The sequence below is a fragment of the Oryx dammah genome, unplaced genomic scaffold (genome assembly GCF_014754425.2).
Source record: "Oryx dammah isolate SB20612 unplaced genomic scaffold, SCBI_Odam_1.1 HiC_scaffold_22, whole genome shotgun sequence".
Classification (NCBI taxonomy): domain Eukaryota; kingdom Metazoa; phylum Chordata; class Mammalia; order Artiodactyla; family Bovidae; genus Oryx; species Oryx dammah.
Window position 1 is genome coordinate 47,769,232 of NW_024070206.1, and position 19,751 is coordinate 47,788,982.

The 19,751-nt window shown below is 36.3% G+C and overlaps 1 protein-coding gene across 1 annotated transcript in view; it reads left to right on the forward strand.

Annotated features, from left to right (window-relative positions):
- Positions 1-19,751, forward strand: part of PIK3C3 (phosphatidylinositol 3-kinase catalytic subunit type 3) — a 166,074-nt gene that overhangs the window by 113,396 nt on the left and 32,927 nt on the right. The window contains exons 18-20 of the mRNA XM_040264327.1: positions 66-135; positions 5,775-5,839; positions 8,418-8,502. Coding sequence (XP_040120261.1) covers positions 66-135; positions 5,775-5,839; positions 8,418-8,502 — 220 coding nt within the window. The remainder of the gene's footprint in view (positions 1-65; positions 136-5,774; positions 5,840-8,417; positions 8,503-19,751) is intronic.

The window sequence follows — 19,751 nt, forward strand, 5'->3', positions numbered from 1 at the left end:
AATACTTACTACAAAACTGTTTCATAACATTCTTTTCATTTGTTTGATATAACTTTTGATCTTAGCTTCTACGAAAAGAAAATCTGGATTTGAAGTTGACGCCCTACAAAGTATTAGCCACTAGTACAAAGCACGGTAAGTTAATTTTTTAACAATTATTTATTTCAGTGTCCAATGACTATATTTTTCCTTTTTAAATTAGAAGTTGTTAAGAACATTAGGGATTAAACTCATTTGTAACACTGAAGACCAGTTGGGCCTTTCTGGCGACCTGTCTACCTTCCCTCCCTTCCTTTCTTTCATTAAACAGCGTATTTGGGAGAAAAATGAGAACCTTTATGATATATTTCTTTGGATTCAAAACTGTTTCCAAACCACAGTAGTTATCTTCTATGGTGATTTGTATCTGAAATCATAATTGTTTTTGTTATTGTTCAGTTACTAAGTCATGTTCAACTCTTTGCGACCTCATTCACTGCAACATACCAGGCTCCTTCCTCAGTCCTCCACTATGTCCTGGAGTTTGCTTAGATTTGTGTCTATTGAGTCTGTGATGCTATTTAACCGTCTCATCCTCTGCTGCACCCTTCTCCTTTTGCTTTCAATCTTTTCCTAGCATCAGTGTCTTTTCCAGTGAGCTGGCTCTTCACATGAAGTAGCCAAAGTATTGGAGCTTCAGCTTCAGCATCAGTCCTTCCAATGAATATTCAGGGTTGATTTCCATTAGGATTGACTGGTTTGATCTCTCTACAGTAAAAGGGATTCTCAGGAATCCTCCCATATCAAAATTCGAAAGCATCAGTTCTTTGGAACTCAGCCTTCTTTGTGGTCCATCACATCCCTACATGATTACTGGAAAAACCATAGCTTTGTCTATATAGACCTTTGTCTTTGATGTCTCTGCTTTTTATTACGCTGTCTAGATTTGTCATAACTTTCCTTCCAAACAGCAAACAACTTTTAATTTCATGGGTGCAGTCACCATCTGCAGTGATTTTGGAGCCCAAGAAAATAAAAACTGTCACTGCTTCAACTTTTTCCCTTTCTATTTACCATGATGTGATAGGACTGGATGCCATGATCTTAGTTATTTGAATGTTGAGTTTCAAGCTACTTTTTTCACTCTCTTTAACCCTCATCAAAAGGCTCTTTAGTTCCTCCTCACTTTCTGCCTTTACAGTTGTATCATCTGCATATCTGAGGCTGTTGATATTTCTTCTGGCAATCTTGATTCCAACTTGTGACTCATCCAGTTTGGCATTTCTTGTGATGTACTCTGCATATAATCATTATTGAGAGTTACTAAAACCTAGAGAGGCTTTGTATTGTGCCGTGCTTATGCAAACCACTCATCAAATGATGTTGCTTTTATTCATTGACTTTTTTAAAAATATATATGTCTAACTCTTTCTGAGATTGAGTAACCTCTGGAAGTTTGCTTGCCTAATGTGTATTGTAAATTTTATAATCTTGTTACTCTTAGAGCTTCTTACCCTTAGATTAGGTACTTTGGAGAAACAAGTACTTGTTTTATTTTAGGCTTTCTGCCCTTCTCCTTGTTACTTCCAAATCTTTCTGGCAGTTTAATTTCTTATATGTTCTATTACTATCCTACATAAATTGATTTACTTAGCTTTTATTTGCTCCTGGGACCAAGACAAAAGCATTAGCTTAGTTTACAAGTTCTTGAGTGGTATAACATACCTCCACACCTCTGACACCTCTTTTTTCCACTCTCCTTGCTTTTTAGACTTTAGCCACACCGTCCACCTTCCATTTTCGCAAATGTACCATGCTCTTTTTAGCCTTATATTATTGTTATCTTTAATATTCTTTCTGCCTTATTTATACATCTTTATTATCCTTCAAAACACAGTTCAGATGTCAGAGGTCCTCTGATCCGTATTGTAATATAGGTCTCCCTTTACTATTCCTTTTCATAGTGTCCTTTCATTCATAGTATTTATTTCAATAAAATTTGCAAACTTGTGAGATCTTTGAAAGCAGGTCAAAGCTCTAGTTTTGCTTACCTGCAAAATTCTTGCTACCTAGTAGAAAAACTACAAATATATGTTAAATGCATTGATGCAGACTGTTCGGTATTTATCATATGAGAATAAATGAGATGTTTCTTACTCTAAAGTAATGCACAGTCTCCTAATTTGCATGCAAATAATTATAATGTGTCATTGTTTGTTCACTTAGTCATGTCTGACTCTTCGCAACCCCACAGACTGTAGCCTGCCAGGCTCCTCTGTCCATGGGATTTCCCAGATACGACTACTGGAGATGGTTGCCATTTTCTTCTCCAGAGGGTCTTCCTGGCCCAGGGATTGAATTTGTTTTTCTTGCATTGGCAGACAGATTCTTTACCACTGAGCCACTAGGGCAGCACAGTTATAATGTAAGGCTTACCAAAACCAGATCATACTTGTTTATGATTCTGAAATATTTCCATCATTCAACTTTGATTTTTTTTTTCCACAGATTTGTAGTTTTATATTTCTTTTGTTGTCCCTGGACTTACTTACAGGCTTAATTTTTATCCTTATTCTCATGTATACTATCCCCCTCCCCTTCTTTATGGTAGTTCAGGTAGGGGATTTATACTTCCCTCTCATAACATTTCCAGGGAATGGCAGAAGATAGAGTATTACACAAAGAAAGCCAATGAATATACTCTAATTTTAGGGTTAGGTGATTGATATTCTGAAATACCACAATTTCAGATTTCTCAAAGTGATTTTTCATTTAGAATTTTAATTGACATATGTTATAAAACTGCAGAAAGAAATTTTTATGCCAAATTTAAGAACCCTTACCCTGTTACTGATCTGATAAATAGAGTGCCTGAAGAACTATGGACACAGGTTCTGACATTGTACAGGAAGCTGTGATCGAGACCATCCCCAAGAAAAACAAATGCAAAAAGGCAAAATGGTTGTCCGAGGAGGCCATACAGATAGCTGAGAAAAGAAGAGAAGTGAAAGGCAAAGGAAAAGGAAAGATATACCCATATGAATGCAGAGTTTCAAAGAATAGCAAGGAGAGATAAGAAAGTCTTCCTTAGTGATCAGTGCAAAGAAATAGAGGAAAACAATAGAATGGGAAGGACTAGAGATCTCTTCAAGAAAATTAGAGATATCAAGGGACCATTTCATGCAAAGATGGGCACAGTAAAGGACAGAAATGGTATGGACCTAACAAGCAGAAGATATTGAGAAGAGGTGGCAGGAATACACAGAAGAACTACACAAAAATGATCTTAATGACCCAGATAACCACGTTGGTGTAATCACTCACCTAGAGCCAGACATCCTGGAATGTGAAGTCAAGTGGGCCTTAGAAGCATCACTACAAAGAAAGCTATTAGAGGTGATGGAATTCCAGTTGAGCTATTTCAAGTCCTAAAAGATGATGCTGTTAAAGTGCTGCACTCAATATGCCAGCAAATTCGGAAAACTCAGCAATGGTCAGGACTGGAAAAGATCAGTTTTCATTCCAATCCCAAAAAAAGGCAATGCCAAAGAATGTTCAAACTACCACAAAATATTGTACTCATCTCACATGCTAGCAAATTAATACTCAGAATTCTCCAAGTGAGGCTTCAACAATTGCTAGCGACAGAATGAAACACCAACACTGCAGAGTGGTTTGAATCTTTCTGCCGCTTCTTGCAGCTGCTTTATTTTATATCTTTTGCACAACATTCTTCAGGGCAAGTTGCCAAACACCATGATTCAGCGACTATACACTGCGCAGGCGCAGGGCGGGGTGAAATAACCTTTACCTTAACTTATTTACTGCAGCTAAGACTTTGTTTTGGAAACTTCCTTATCAACTTAGAATCCGTTTTGTCCCTGGGTCTGTTCCTTTTGAGGAATCAGAGAAACATCCTTGTGTGCAAGAAATGTTCTTTTCCCATGGAAACAGAGGATTCCTAGCTTAACATCTCGTTTGCAAGAATGTTCAGCCCTGGTTGAGAGTCTTGTTTGCAAGCACTTCCCAACCTTCCTTATACCTTGTTCCCTACAAACAATACATGAACTGAGAACTTCCCGACATTCAAGCTGGATTTAAAAAAAGCAGAGGAACCAGAGATCAAATTGCCAAAATCCACTGGATTGTAGAAAAGGCAAGAGAGTTCCAGAAAAATACCTATTTCTGCTTTATTGACTATGCCAGAGCCTTTGACTGTGTGGATCACAACAAACTGGAAAATTCTGAAAGAGATGGGAATATGAGACCACCTTACCTACCTCTTGAGAAATGTGTATACAGGTCAAGAAGCAGCAGTTAGAACCGGGTGTGAAACAATGGGCTGGTTCCAAATTGGGAAAGGAATGTGTCAAGGCTGTATTTTGTCATCTTGTTTACTTAATTTACATGCAGAGTACATCACGGGAAATGCTTGGCTGGATGAAGCACAAGCTGGAATCAAGATTGCTCGGAGAGAAATATCAATAACCTCAGATATGCAGATGACACCACCCTTATGGCAGAAAGCGAAGAGGAACTAAAGAGTCTCTTGATTGAAGTGAAAGAGGAGAATGAAAAATCTGGCTTACATTCAACAAACGAAGATCATGGGATCCAGTCCCATCACTTCATGGCAAATAGATGGAGAAACAATGGAAAGTGAGAGACTTTATTTTGGGGAGCTCCAAAATCGCTGCAGATGGTGACTGCAGCCATGAAATTAAAAGATGCTTGCTTCTTGGAAGCAAAACTATGACCAACCTAGACAGCATATTAAAAAGCAGAGACATTACTTTACCGACAAAGGTCCATCGAGTCAAAGCTATGGTTTTTCCAGTAGTCATGTATGTATGTAAGAGTTGGACTATAAAGAAAGCTATGCACCGAAGAATTGATGCTTTTGAACTGTGGTGTTGGAGAAGACTCTTGAGAGTCCCTTGGACTGCAAGGATATCAAACCAGTCAATCCTAAAGGAAATCAGTCCTGAATATTCATTAGAAGGACTGATGCTGAAGCTGAAACTCCAATACTTTGGCTACCTGATACAAAGCACTGACTCATTGGAAAAGACCCTGATGCTGGGAAAGATTGAAGGCAGGAGAAGGGAATGACATAGGACAAGATGGTTGGATGGTATCACCGACTCAGTGAACATGAGTTTAAGCAAGCTCTGGGAGTTGGTGATGGACAGGGAAGCCTGGTGTCCTGCAGTCCATGGGGTTGCAAAGAGTCGGACATGACTGAGTAACAACTGAACTGAACCTTATTACTTTGTGTTCCTGTATATAATAATAGAAAGTGGCCTAGAGAAACATACAGATTTTCAGCTTAATTTTTAAAATATGTTTCCGTGTAGTTACTATGATGTAAATGCCAATATATACTAAATAGAATGTTTATAGACCTCTTTAAGCTAATAAGTTTGTATTGTGTACATTTGCAAATGAAGACTATTCTTAACAGAATCTTTATTGCTTAACCAATATTGTTGTTTTGTCATTCAGTCATGTCTGACTCTGCGATCCCATAGACTGCAGCGCACCGGGCTCCTCTGTTCTCCACTATCTCTCTGAGTTTGCTCAAATTCATGTCTATTGAGTCAGTGATGCTATCTAACCATATCATCCTCTGCTACCTCCTTCTCCTCCTCCCTTCAGTGTTTCCAGCATCAAAGTCTTTTCCAACAGAGGAGGCTCTTCACATCAGGTGGCCTAAGTGAGCTTCAGCTTCAGCAAGTCCTTCCAATGGCTTAACCAAAAGCTGTGCTTAATACAATATATCTATTTTTCTGTAGGCTTCATGCAGTTTATCCAGTCAGTTCCTGTTGCTGAAGTTCTTGATACAGAAGGAAGCATTCAGGTATAATATCTATTTTAATGATTTATGAATTTCATGAATATTTCTTCTTAGAAAAGTTTCAGTCTCTATAAAAAGTACATAGAGTTTTAGAAATGAAAGTCTCTCTTTCTCACTTTTCTTCCCTCAAGTTGTTTTTTTTTCCAGAGAATTAAACAATGCTAACAGTTGGAAATGTTTCCAAGGTAGATAGATGTTCAATTCCTTAAACTTTGCCTGGCACATAATAGGCAATCAGGAATTTTTTGAAGTTTATGGTTACATTATATTGCAGAGTATGGAAATATTATGATTTATGTAGCCATCAGTGAACGTTCTGATTATTTCCAGTTTTCGTTGTTATTCAGAACAAGGCTACAGTGATATTCTTGTCATACATGTTTTACATAATTATGTTTTTTAAGACCTTTTTCCCCACCCTCCCTCTCCAAAATCATTATTCTCCTTTAAGATAAGAAAAGGCAATTTGTACTAAGCCATATATATATTTGGAATTGTTTTTATATTTTAAAATCATGAATTAGTGTTTATTGCAAAATTCTTACTTCATGTTAATAGTTTACTTTTGTTATCTTTTGAATGTAATTTTTTTCTATGTATGTAATTCATGCAGAAAAAATTAATATGCCTGAGATGAAAAATCATACAGTGAAGGGCTTGATAAAGGATATTTATTATACTGTGTTTTTGTGTTTCTCAGTTTCAAGTGTCCCAGTAATTCAGTGTGGAGTTTAGACTTTCAGAAAGACTTTACTCTGAATTCTTAACAAAACAAGAGGTTGATTCTATTGTTTGGTTCAAGGTATAATTGTGCTCAGTTGCTTAAAAACTCAGACACGAAACATCAAACTGCCAGAGTTTGAAGTTTGGCTCTGTGGCTTTCTATCTATATTTTGAGTAACCTTGCAAACAGGTTAGCCTTGAGCTGGTATTTGGCTTTCAGTAGGAACTCATAAGGGTGTTTCACATACCTAGACTCTTTGTACAAATAATATGATTTATAGGAATCAACCTGCCTCCCTTCTAGAATTTTGATAGTTGCTGGACTAAATAGACTATAGAGAGTGCCTGTATGAGCAGCCTCCAGGAAATAAGCTCAGTGTATCCCTTCAGAAGAGAACAAGGAGGATTCACATGTAATTCACAGGCTTTGCCTGTGTGTCTTCTCCATGTTGATTCTGTTGCGTTGACTTCTGCTGTAATACACCTTACTAGTGGTACAGCTGTAAGTTGAGTCTGTGACCCTAACAGATCAAATCTGTCAGAGGTGTAGGGGACCTCCTAATATACCCTTGAAGTCTCAGTTTTTGTATCTATAAAATTGGGGTAATAAGAGTACTTAGCTATAGAATTCTTCTGAAGATGACATGAAATGTATACAGAGCTTGAACACAGGTTCTAACTGAAGTAATTGTTTAATAAAGTTGTCAATTATTATGTTGTTCTGTGCAATTATGATTTTGTAAAATAAAGACAATGACAGTTTGTGTCCTGATTCGTAGTTCCGTGTGTGATCGGTGTAAATAATTTTGCCAAGTTGTAGCGTATCTCATCTTCAGCTTTAGTAGATAGTTAAAAATTGTTTACCAAAACAATTATTTTTGGAAACAGCTGTTTTTCTTTGCTACTCATCTTTACTTAATCTTGGTATTGTCGAGCTTCTAAATTTTGGTATTTATTATTATTTAGTTTACATTCCCCTGATCACCAAAAACATTGAGTGAAATATGTGTATAGGCCATTTATTTATTCTGTGAAGTGCTTGTTCATATATTTTGCCCATTTTTCTCTTGGATTTTTTGTCTTTCTTATTGGTTTATAGGAGTTCTTTATATTTTCTAGATATACATTCTTTTTCACTTATAGAATGTTTTAAAAGCTTAAAACATAGGATAAATTTATTTTTTAATAGTGTGTTAATTATATTTTTCAGATAGTATACTGTGTCTATTTTTCTTTAACATCTAGATGTAAAAGAATAGGCTAGTTGATAATCTGGGGAAAAGAAAGTATAGTTTTCCCCAGTATTTCCAGACTGTTTGGGCACTCTAGTGTATTTATTGTGCCCTTGCAATTCTTTCGTTCAGTCTGTATCTCATGTTTATCTTCTGTCAATTTCCTCTTAATTTGAAATGTCTTAGCATTGCATTGTAACTATTTTGAGTATTGGAAGGTAATTTTATTGATCTTGTTAATGGTAGCAGTATTTCAGTGGCTATACTTAAAAGGTCATTTTAAAAATTCATGTTCACTTTTAGGAGAATGTATGATTCACAGAAAGCCTCTCATGTTTACTTTCAGGAGAAATGTGAAACAAACTGGTAAATTAAGTGTGAGATATAGCAGTGTATTTATTTAATGTTTCCCCTGTGGTATAGAAGTAGCACACTTTTATTTATTTGTTTATTTCTTAGTCTCCGACTATAAGCATAGTAATATGACTGATTCCTGAGGAATATGCTTCCCCAATTCTGCATTTTGTAAAGTTTTATACCAGACACCTGTTTGTCATTATTTACAATTTTGAAATGCCTAATTTGTTTAAAGGATTGAATTTGTAAACATATAAACATCTTTTCAGAACTTTTTTAGAAAATATGCACCAAGTGAAAATGGGCCAAATGGAATCAGTGCTGAAGTTATGGACACTTACGTTAAAAGCTGTGGTAAGTTTTTCAACTTATTGCTTTTCATTGATATGTGGGAATAAAGGAAAAGAAGCTATCTTGTTGTCATATTCATACACATTTAGAACATGTTAAGATTTTGGCTTAGATTTGTCTATTTTGGCTGCAATAACAAAATACCAGATACTGGGTGACTTATAAACAATGGAAATTTATTTCTCATAGTTCTGGAGGCTGGAAGTCTGAGATAAGGTGCCAGCTTGGTCAGGTGAGGACCTTCTTTGGGTTAAAGACCTGTTATTGTATCTGCACCTGCTGGGAACGGCTAGGCAGCTCTGTGGGGTCTTTTGTAAGGTGCTGATTCCATACTTGAGGGCTGCTGCTGCTGCTAAGTCACTTCAGTTGTGTCCGACTCTTCGCATCCCCATAGACTGCAGCCTACCAGGCCTCTCTGTCCATGGGATTTTCCAGGCAAGAATACTGGAGTGGGTTGCCACTGCCTTCTCCAGTACTTGAGGGCTAAGTACCTCCAAAAGGTCCCACCTCCTACCTTGGGTGTTAGAGGCATGTGCATTTTGAGGGGACACTACTATTCAAGCCACAGCAGTTTTAAATGCCCTATAAGAAGATTAAAAGGTAGAAAATGTGATAAAAGAAGTCATTAATGTTTTGACATAATGGTAGTGTAAATTCTACTTAGTCTTTTATAGATAGATCTTTGCAATCACTTAACTATTTTGTAACTGTAAGTTATCTCTTCCTGGAAGCTGTAATTTTTCCCTTGATTTTCTTTGAGTTTGAATAAGTGATTAAGTGGCAGTGGTGGTGGTTTAGTCACTAAGTCGTGCCCGACTCCTGCGAACTCATGGACTGTAGCCTGCTAGACTTCTTTGTCCAAGCAATTAAGTAGATTGGGAAAAGTCTGTCAGGAATAATCATGTTTTTGATCAGTCTCTAGACCTAAGATTATAGTGCTATGTTAAGAGGTACCTATCATGGTATTTTAGATTAGTACTTATGGTCACTTACTGGAAATGTCAGTAGTGGCAAGCTGAAGAGATTAATTCAAATGTTTCAACCACTTATGCCTATTCTCATGAAGTTTATATTTTTTATTTTCTTAAGATTTTTTTTTTTTAAACGGCTAGGTTGTTTAAGGGAGAGTTAATAAAAGAATTGACACTAGAGTTGAGCCCTGAATAGTATATGGCATATATCATGTTATTCCTGTTTTACATAAATATTATATTTATGTTTACATCCATATTTAAACTTAAGCAGTCAAAGCTGAGGGAAGCAAGTAGAGGATTTTCTAGACATACAATAACTATATTTATACTTTTGCATCATTTAATGGCTTATAAGTTGCTCTCTTATACATGACTATTTTTTTTATTTTTCACAGTGCTCCTATGAGGTTGTATTCCAGATTATTTTGTACTGCATAATTTATTCCTAAACTTATATTTGGTATATTTTTGACTGAGAATTGTAAAGAAAATGTAATATTCTTAGGAACTTTTAAAATACTGAAATAAAATATGTGTATATATATTCAAATTCTTTATACTTTTAATTCTCATTTTAAACTAAGAAACATAGCATTTTACAGGTAACTATTTACCCATGAAAATGTGTTCAACCATAAAAATGATTACATGCAATGTATTTTGATTTAAAATTTTTTTTAAGTTGATTAAAGCATCTAGGAGAGAATATTCCCCTTTTCTTACTCTGTATTTCTCTCTCCTCTCCTTCCCTCCCTGCTTTACTTCTTTATTTTTTCCCCTTTCTCTTCCATCGATTTTTTTTCTCCTTTCATCCTGTTTTCTAAGATCTGAAAAATTAATATATTTTCTAAAGGCTTGATAGATCACTCACATGGCTGGCAGCTTATACTGTTTTTCAGCCAAGCTTGTTAATCAAGTCACTTGTAGAGGCTTCCCCGTGGCTTGTGTTTCTCAGAGCTGGATTTATGAAGAATTTTAAGAGATAGGAAGTAGAAACTTTTTGTTTCTGAAGGCCTGGATTGGGAAGCTGGTAGTTTGTCACTTTTGTCATATTCTGTTGGTCAGAAGAGTCACACAACCTGCCTGGATTCAAGAGAAAAAGTTATAGTTCCTACTTTGAGTGAAAAGCATGTAAAAGAATCTTTAATTAGCCACAGCTAGTTTTCATTGGGAGAAGGCAATGGCACCCCACTCCAGTAGTCTTGCCTGGAAAATCCCACAGACGGAGGAGCCTGGAAGGCTGCAGTCCATGGGGTGGCTGAGGGTCAGACATGACTGAGCGAATTCACTTTCACTTTTCACTTTCATGCATTGGAGAAGAAAATGTCAGCCCACTCCAGTGTTCTTGCCTGGAGAATCCCAGGGACGGGGGAGCCTGGTGGGCTGCCATCTATGGGGTTGCACAGAGTCAGACATGACTGAAGTGACTTAGCAGCAGCAGCAGTTTTCATTACTTTATTACTTGAGATATTTTGCATGCCATCAATCAATTACCTTGTCTTGTTACTTAACTTTCATGTAGTTACTATAACTTTTTTATATCATATGTATATTTAGTAAAGAAATGCTAACTTCTTTTAATTTTTAATTTTTTAAATTATGAAAGTATGAACTGGGATATTATAATTATTTTATAAGTAAATTAATATTTTTAGTTGGAGTTTCAATATCAAATTCTCAGAAATTAACAGAGTGAATATACAGAGACATGGAAGTATACAGTAGACCTGAAAAGCACTGTGAACTACTTCAACATAATTAGGATTCATGCAGTTTTCACACAACAGTAGGATACAAATTCTTTTCAAGTTTCCATAGACTATAAACTAGGAGACACTGGAACATATCAAGGGACATAAGACAAAGTGCAAAAATTTCTTGGTGTAAAGGTATTGAAATCATACAAAGGCTGTTTATTTATCACTGTGTTATGTTAGAAGTCAGTATCAAAAGGTATTTGAAAATAACCCACATATTTTCAAGTGCAGTGTGACATTTACCAAGAGAGATGGTTGAGTCACTGAAAGCCTCAATAAAGTTAGCTTGAAAAAAACACAGAGGGATAATTGCAGAGAAGAAAACATTTAAATGAGAAATTAGTATCAAAATGAGAAATTCATGTTAAAGATACTTTTTTAAAAAATCCCATGTGTTTGGAAATTAAATGTCTACTTTTTCATGATGGGTATATCTAAGAAACTATAATAAGGAAAATTAGAAAATATTTGTACTAGGATAAAAATGAAGAGAATTTACCAGAATTTGTTGCACATGACTGAAGCTGCTCAATGCAATTAAATACAATGTGGAATCTTGAATAAGATATGAAAACAAATAATGAATACTAACAAAGTTTTGTGGAATTTGAACAAAATCTGTACTTTAGTTAATACTGTATCACTTGTTAACTTCCTATATTTTTTTATAACATATTTCTTTATATTCTCAAAATTGGATTAGAAGTTTCAAGCCTCATTCAAAATTTTTCTTTATTACTAAGATAATAAATTTTCTAGATTTTTAGCAGTAATACTAGATGCCAGAATACATGGAACTATATCAGTTTTAAGTAAATATAAATTAGAAATCTAGCATTCTATTCATACTAAGTCAAACTAATGGATCAAATAAACCCAAGGAGGAACACACTCAGACACATAGTAATCAAAATGATGAAAATTAAAGACGAAGATAAAACATTAAAAGCAACAAGGGAAAAGCAACCAATAACATACAGGGGAATTCCCATTAGGTTATCAACTGATTTCTCAACAGAAACTCAACAAGCCAGAAGGGAATGGCATGATATGTTTAAAGTGATGAAAGGGAAAAACCTATAACCAAGAATATTCTACCCAGTAAGATTCTTGTTCAGATTTTATGGAGAAACCAAAAGTTTTCCAGTCAAGCAAAAGGTCAAAGAATTCAGCACCACCAAACCAGCTTTACAATAAATACTAAAGGAAATTCTCTATTTGGTCAACAGAAAATAACAGAATTCTACATCACTAAAACTACCATTTAATTAAAAAACTTGCAATCACTTTTCAAAATCCAGATGCATAACAGAATTGTCTTGGAAGTTTTTGAAAAATGCAGATGCTCAGGTATTGCTGTTCTCCAAAGCTCCAGGTGTGTTTCTAATGAGCAGCCATGTTTAAAAACAGTTGGACTGTATGATGATCTTCTTTTATTAATTTGTTTCACTTTTTCTATTTCATATTTATTGCTCCCTTTCATTTAGTTAATGTTTTCCAATTTCTTTGTCTTTTTTTGTTTTTTTCTCAAGCCTTTATGAAGTGTAGCAGAAAATCTTTTGCATACCTATACATATAGTATTGTGTATGCTGTGTGCTTAGTCGCTCAGTTGTGTCCAACTCTTTGCAACCCCATGGACTAGCTCACCAGGCTCTGTTCATGGGGATTCTCCAGGCAAGTATACTGAAGTGAGTTGCCATGCCCTTCTCCAGGGGATCTTCCTAACCCAGCGATCAAACCCAGTCTCCCAGATTGCAGGCAGATTCTTTACCGTCTGAGCCACCAGGGAAGCCCTAGTATGTGTAATATAATATATATATATTAGAAAATACATGAATTTTTGCCCAGCTAAGAAATGTTAATATTTTTCTACTTGAAGTATACATATAATCCATAAATATTGACTAAAATTTGAAAACTCTGCTCACTTAATGAGAGTATTGGAACAATATTTTATATGTGCTAAAGGTCATAGGATTGTGCCTTTTATATAATGTTTCCTTTTTTTCCCAAGAGCTAATGAGAATATGACTTTTCTAATGTGAAAAAAAAAGCTATTTAAATTGTACTTGTACAGTTAACTCCAAATTAGATCTTCTTTCTAATAAGAGCATTACACATTTATTCATATCCTGATAACTGATTTGATAACAGACCTTCTCTTTATCTTACTTTGAACATTCTTCTGCTTTCTATATATATTGCTCCATTACAAAATAATTTTTTTGTGTTTCAATGAGTTTGGTAGCATTCCAGGTAATGTTAGAGGTTGAAAGCCATTATTTAAAGATAAGTCAATGCAGCATTGTACTAGAATCTGATTGTTGGGCGTTATCATATGGATACATGTATAACTTTCATTTTAAAAAGTAACATTTTAGGTTTTTGGTAGAGGTTAAGAAGAAGAATACAGTTAGTTATGGTGTCATTTTATTTCAGATTATGCAGGGTGTCAAGTCTGTATCATGAAAGTAAATGTGGGAACACTGATTATTCTCACACTCATATCTTTACTAAGGAAAGGGAAATGGTATTATTTGTCTATATTTCTCTATATTTTACTTTAAATCAGAGTTGTTTTACAAAATCAGTTTGAAGATGTTTATTTCACGTGGAGTCAAAATACTAATGAAAAGCACGCTTTTGACGAGGTTGTCTGGAACAGGTATAGTGTCCCATTATACTCACAGAATATTTTCAGTCTTCCTAAAACTCTTCTGTTCTTCTCTGTGCCATCTCAGATCATCCTGAATATTGTTTATGTCCTCAGTTTCTGAGGCTTATCTTAATCTTGCATCACATATCTTTTTCAGGATGTAATCTTTTCTCTCAAGTGTTGATATTTAAATTACTGAAACACCCCAAATACTCACTTTCACCATGAATATGTATGAAAGAGAGAGATATCATATGCTGTCTCACTTGATGTAAAAAGAAATTTCCTGAAATGACATTTCAAGAAATATTTATTACCATAACTCACTGAGGCAGAGTAAAAGGCTCTTTCTCATATACTTTTTATTACTATTGGAAAACAATCCAGTAATAACAAGGAAATATTATTGAAAAAGCAAATTTGATGACAAAGCATAGTTTATAAAAACCTTACTTTATCAGTAGTTACTGAGTAGTGTCCGACTCTTGCAACCCCAATTGGCATGTGGCCCGCCAGGCTCCTCTGTCCTTGGGATTCTCCAGGCAAGAATACTGGAGTGGGTTGCCATTTCCTTTTCCAGGGAATCTTCCCGACCCAGGACTCAAACCCAGGTCTCCTACATTGCAGGCAGATTCTTTACCAGTTGACCTACAAAGGAAGCCCTACTTTATCAGTAGAGATGAGCATAATTCATGCATGTTTATTTATTTGAAAATTTTAGGTCAAAAATATTATTGGTGTACATGTGAATAATTTTTATAGAGATAGCTAAACAACTTGAAACAAAGTAAATAGTGATAAAAAGTAAACTAATTCTAAATTATAATTAATAAGAAAGCCAGTATCACATGACAACTCAGACACACTCATAACGTAACAGTGTTCTTTTTGATGCAGGAGTTTCAGCTGTCTTCATATACATATATCAGTAGAAGTTTTGTATTTTGTATCCTTGACAAGTGGAGGCCAGATTTCTAAGGGAATCCCTTACTAGTGAACACAGTGTGCTAATTAGTTCTAATATGTTCTCAGTTCTCTTTACCAATACCAGGTGTAATGTCCTTCAGTAGCTCACTAATTTTTAAGTGGAGAGCTTTCATTCATTTGTAAAACTGCATATTTTGCAGCAATTTTAGGGTAGGGCTACCACAAGTATCATCGAACAGCGTTAGCTTCACCTGGGCACTTGTTTGTAAGATAGACTCTCAGGTCTTTCCTCTGCAGATGTTGGGTCAGCATTTCCACACAGGATTCCCAGGTACATTAGAACACTAGAGAAGACTTTGATATGTATAAGAATCACTCTGGCCACTGCCCACTGAAGATTCTGATGCAATAGGAATGAAGTAGGGCTTAAAAGTTTGCATTTTTAACAAGCTTCTGGATAGTAGTGAAACTGCCCATCTGTGTATCACATGTTGAATAGCAATGCCTTAGATCAAATATTGGTCCATTTTTCCCTAAAACCATTCAGATAGTAAATATATTTATGCTTTTTAGGCCTGGTGGTCTCTGTTGCAGCCGTTCAGCCAGGCCATTGTAGTGCTCAAGATATATTGAAATAAATGGGTATGTCTCTGTTCCAATAAATTTTCTTTATAAAATGTAAAAACAGAAGGAGACCAGTTTGGGCCAGCAAGCTGTATTTCCTCATCCGTTAAGTAAGTGACCCTCAAGTCTCCCAGTAGCCTACTAACAATTTCTTTCACCAGAAGTTAACATGATCTGACTGTAATGGTTTACACACGTAAAAGTCACTTTCTTCTTTGTAAGAAGCCCAGGTGTAAGCCGGTGGTTGGAGTTTTAGCTCTTTAGGGATATTAGGGTCAACCAAGGTCTCCTGGTTAGTTCACTCTAAAAATGCTAACTGTTAAGACTCTATTTGCCTACATCTCAGTGAACAGGCCTAACTTCAAGTGAGCCTGGGAAATCTCTTTAGTGTAGGCACATTCTTGCTCCAAAAATCTTGGTTTAGTTTTGTTTTAAGGAAGAAATGTAGATAGGATATTGTGTTGTTGGCAAACCAGTGGTCCTTGTCACACTACAAACTATATTTTGAGAATAACTGATTTGTTTAGTCAACTGTAACTGATTTGTAACTGATTAATAAAATGCAGCAGTGGGCACAGAATTGGAAAAGGTCAGTTTTCATTCCTGTCCCAAAGAAGGGCAACGCCAAAGAATGTTCAAGCTACTGCACAATTGCACTCATTTCACATGCTAGCAAGGTAATACTCAAAATCCTTCAAGCTAGGCTTCAATAGTATGTGAACCAAGAACTACCAGATGTACAAACTGGATTTAGAAAAGGGAGAGGAGCAAGAGATCGATCAATTTGCCAACAGCCACTGGATCATAGAAAAAGCAAGAGAATTCCAGAAAAATATCTACTTCTACTTCACTGACTATGCTAAAGCCTTTGACTGTGGATCACAACAAACTGCAGAAAATTCTTGAAGAGATTGGAATACCAGACCACCTTACCTGCCTCCTGACAAACTGGTCAAGGAGGTCAAGAAGCACCAGTTAGAACCAGACATGGAACAACGGACTAGTTCCAGACTGGGAAAGGAGTATGTCAAGGCTGTATATTGTCAACCTGCTTATTTAATTTATGCAGAGTACATCATGTGAAATGCCAGGCTGGATGAAGCGCAAGCTGGAATTAAGATTGCTGAGAGAAATATCATGCAGATGACACCACCCTTATGACAGAAAGCGAATTAAAAGGAAGAACTAAGAGCTTGATGAAGGTGAAAGAGGAGAGTGGAAAAAGCTGGCTTAAAACTCAACATTAGGAAAACTAAGATCATGGCATCCGGTCCCATCACTTCATAGCAGATAGATAGGGAAACAGTGGAAACAGTGACAGACTTTTTTTCCTTGGGCTCCAGAATCAGTGGATGGTGACTACAGCCATGAAATTTAAAAGATCCTTGTTCTGTGGAAGAAAAGCTGTGACAAACCTAGATAGCATATTATAAAGCAGAGACATTACTTTGCCAACTAAGGTCCATATAGTCAAAGCTATGATTTTTCCAGTAGTCATGTATGGATGTGAGAGTTGGACCATAAAGACAGCTGAGTACCATAGAACTGATGCTTTTGAACTGTGGTGTTGGAGAAGACTCTTCAGAGTCCCTTGAACTACAAGGAGATCAAACAGTCATTCCTAAAGGAAATCAACTCTGAATATTCATTGAAAGGACTGATGCTGAAGCTCCAATACTTTGGCCACCTGATGTGAAGTGCTGCCTCATTAGAAAACACCCTGTTGCTGGGAAAGACTGAAGGCAGGAGGAGAAGGGGATGACAGGATGAGATGGTTGGATGGCATCACTGACTCAATGGACATGAGTTTGAGCAAACTCTGGAGATGGTGAAGGACAGGGAAGCCTGGTGTGCTGCAGTCTATGGGTTCACAAAGAGTTGAGCATTACTGAGCAACTGAACAACCAGAAGAAGTGAAAATTTTTAGACTAGTGATACGATTAGAAGCTTTTGGAATGACAGTATCTTTCATTCGTTCACTACATATGAATATATTTTGAAATAGATATAGAGTATGGTGAGTTATTCTTAAAAAATGTACTTGAAATTAAATATGTTGCTGAGTGTTGCACCCATCAAAGTAGCCACTTTGTACTCTTTAGGGGGAGTGTAAATTGACATAGCCACTATGGAGAACAGTATGGAGATTCCTTAAAAACCTAGGAATAAAGCTACCATATGATCCAGCAATCCCACTACTGGGCATATACCCTGAGAAAACCATAGTTGGAAAAGACACCTTGTACCCCAGTGTTTATTGCAGCACTATTTACAGTAGTTAGGACATGGAAGCAACCTACATGTCTGTAGACAGATGAATGAATAAAAAAGCTGTGGTACGTGTATGCAATGGAATATTACCTAGCCATAAAAAGGAACACATTTGAGTCAATTCTAATGAGGTTTATGAACCTAAAGACTATTATACAGAGTGAAGTAAATCAGAAAAATATCGTCTTAGTGTATATATATGGAGTCTAGAAAGATGATACTGATGAACCTGTCTGCAGGGCAGCAGTGGAGACACAGACACAGAAAACAGACCTGTGGACCCAGGGGGCGAGGAGTGGGTAGGGAAAAGAGAGAGTAGCATAGAAACATACGTTACTGTAATATGTATACTAGGTAGCCAGTGGGGTTTGCTGTATGACTCAGAAGATCGGACAGATGCCATGTGACAGTCTAGAAAGGTGGAATGGGGAGAGAGGTGGGAAGGAGGTTCAAGAGGGAGGGGATATGTATATATACACACACACTATGGCTGATTCATGTTGATGTATGGCAGAGACCTACACAATATTGTAAAGCAATCATTCTCCAATTAAAAATAAATTTTAAAAAATAGCCATTCTGGGAAGGAGGAATTACACAAAGTAGAGTGCAAAAGTGGTGTGAGCGATGGAGTCTGACTTAAGTTTAAACCCCAGTCCAGTGACTTTGGACAATCCTGTTAATATCTGGAACTGGAGGTTTTTTTTGTTCAATGGATATATATAATACTTAATTCATGTCATTAAAAGGGTTAGTCATAATGAATGTAATGTGTTTACTTAAAAGCCTAGCCTTCAATAAATTATAACTTTATAATTAGGTTGGTGCAAAAGTAATTGCAGTTTTACATTGTTGACCTTTGCCATTTGATATTGGAATACATTCTTAAATAAATGTGGTAATTTTATACATCTTTTTAATGTGAATTTCTCACTTCATGTGTTTTTGCTAATGACTTATTGCTTTAGATTTTATATCTATTTTAGACTATAGAAATCACGTTAGACACAAAGCAAATTCAAGCGATTGTTTTATTCAAGTTCAAAATGAGTCATAAAGCAGAGGAGACAGCTCACAACATCAACAATGCATTTGGCTCAGGAATTGCTATCAAATGTACAGTGTAGTGGTCATGAAGTTTTGCAGAAGAGGTGAGCAAAGTTTTGGCTTGAAGATGAGCATAGTGACTGGCCATTGGAAGTTAACAATGACCAATTGAGAGCTCTCATCGAAGCTGATCATCTTACAGCTGCATGAGAAGTTTCCCAAGAACTCAGCGTCAACCATTCTACAGTCATTTGGCATTTGACACAAATTGGAAAGGTGTAAAAGTTCAATAAGTGGGCTGACCACAAATCAAATAAATCATTGTTTTGAAGTGTCATCTTATTCTGCACAACAACAATAAACCATTTCTCAATCGGATTGTGACACGCAATGAAAAGTGGATTTTACACGACAGCCAGCAACAACCAGCCCAGTGGTTGGACTGAGAAGTTCCAAAGCCAAAGGGGTGCACCAAAAAACGGTCATAGTTACCATTTGTGGTCTGCTGCCCGTCTGATCCACTACAGTTTTCTGAATTCCAGTGAAACCATTACAAAATGCTCAGCAAATGATGAGATACACCAGAAACTGTAATGCCTGCAACCAGCATTGGTCAACAGCATGGGCCCAGTTCTCATGAAAACACCCGACTGCACATCTCAGAACCCAACACTTCAAAATTTGAACAAATTGGGCTATGAAGTACCTCATCCGCCATATTCACCTGACCTTTCCCCAACTGACTACCACTTCTTCAAGCATCTTGACAACTCTTTGCAAGGGAAACGCTTCTGCAATCAGCAGGATGCAGAAAATGCTTTCCAAGAGTTCATCAAATCCCAAAGCACAGATCCTTGTACTCCGGGAATAAACCAACTTAGTTCTCTTTGCTAAAAACATGTTGATTGTAACAGATCTATTTTGATGAATAAAGATCTGTTTGAGCCTAGGTATAATGATTTTAAATTAAGGCTCCAAAACTACTATTACTTTTG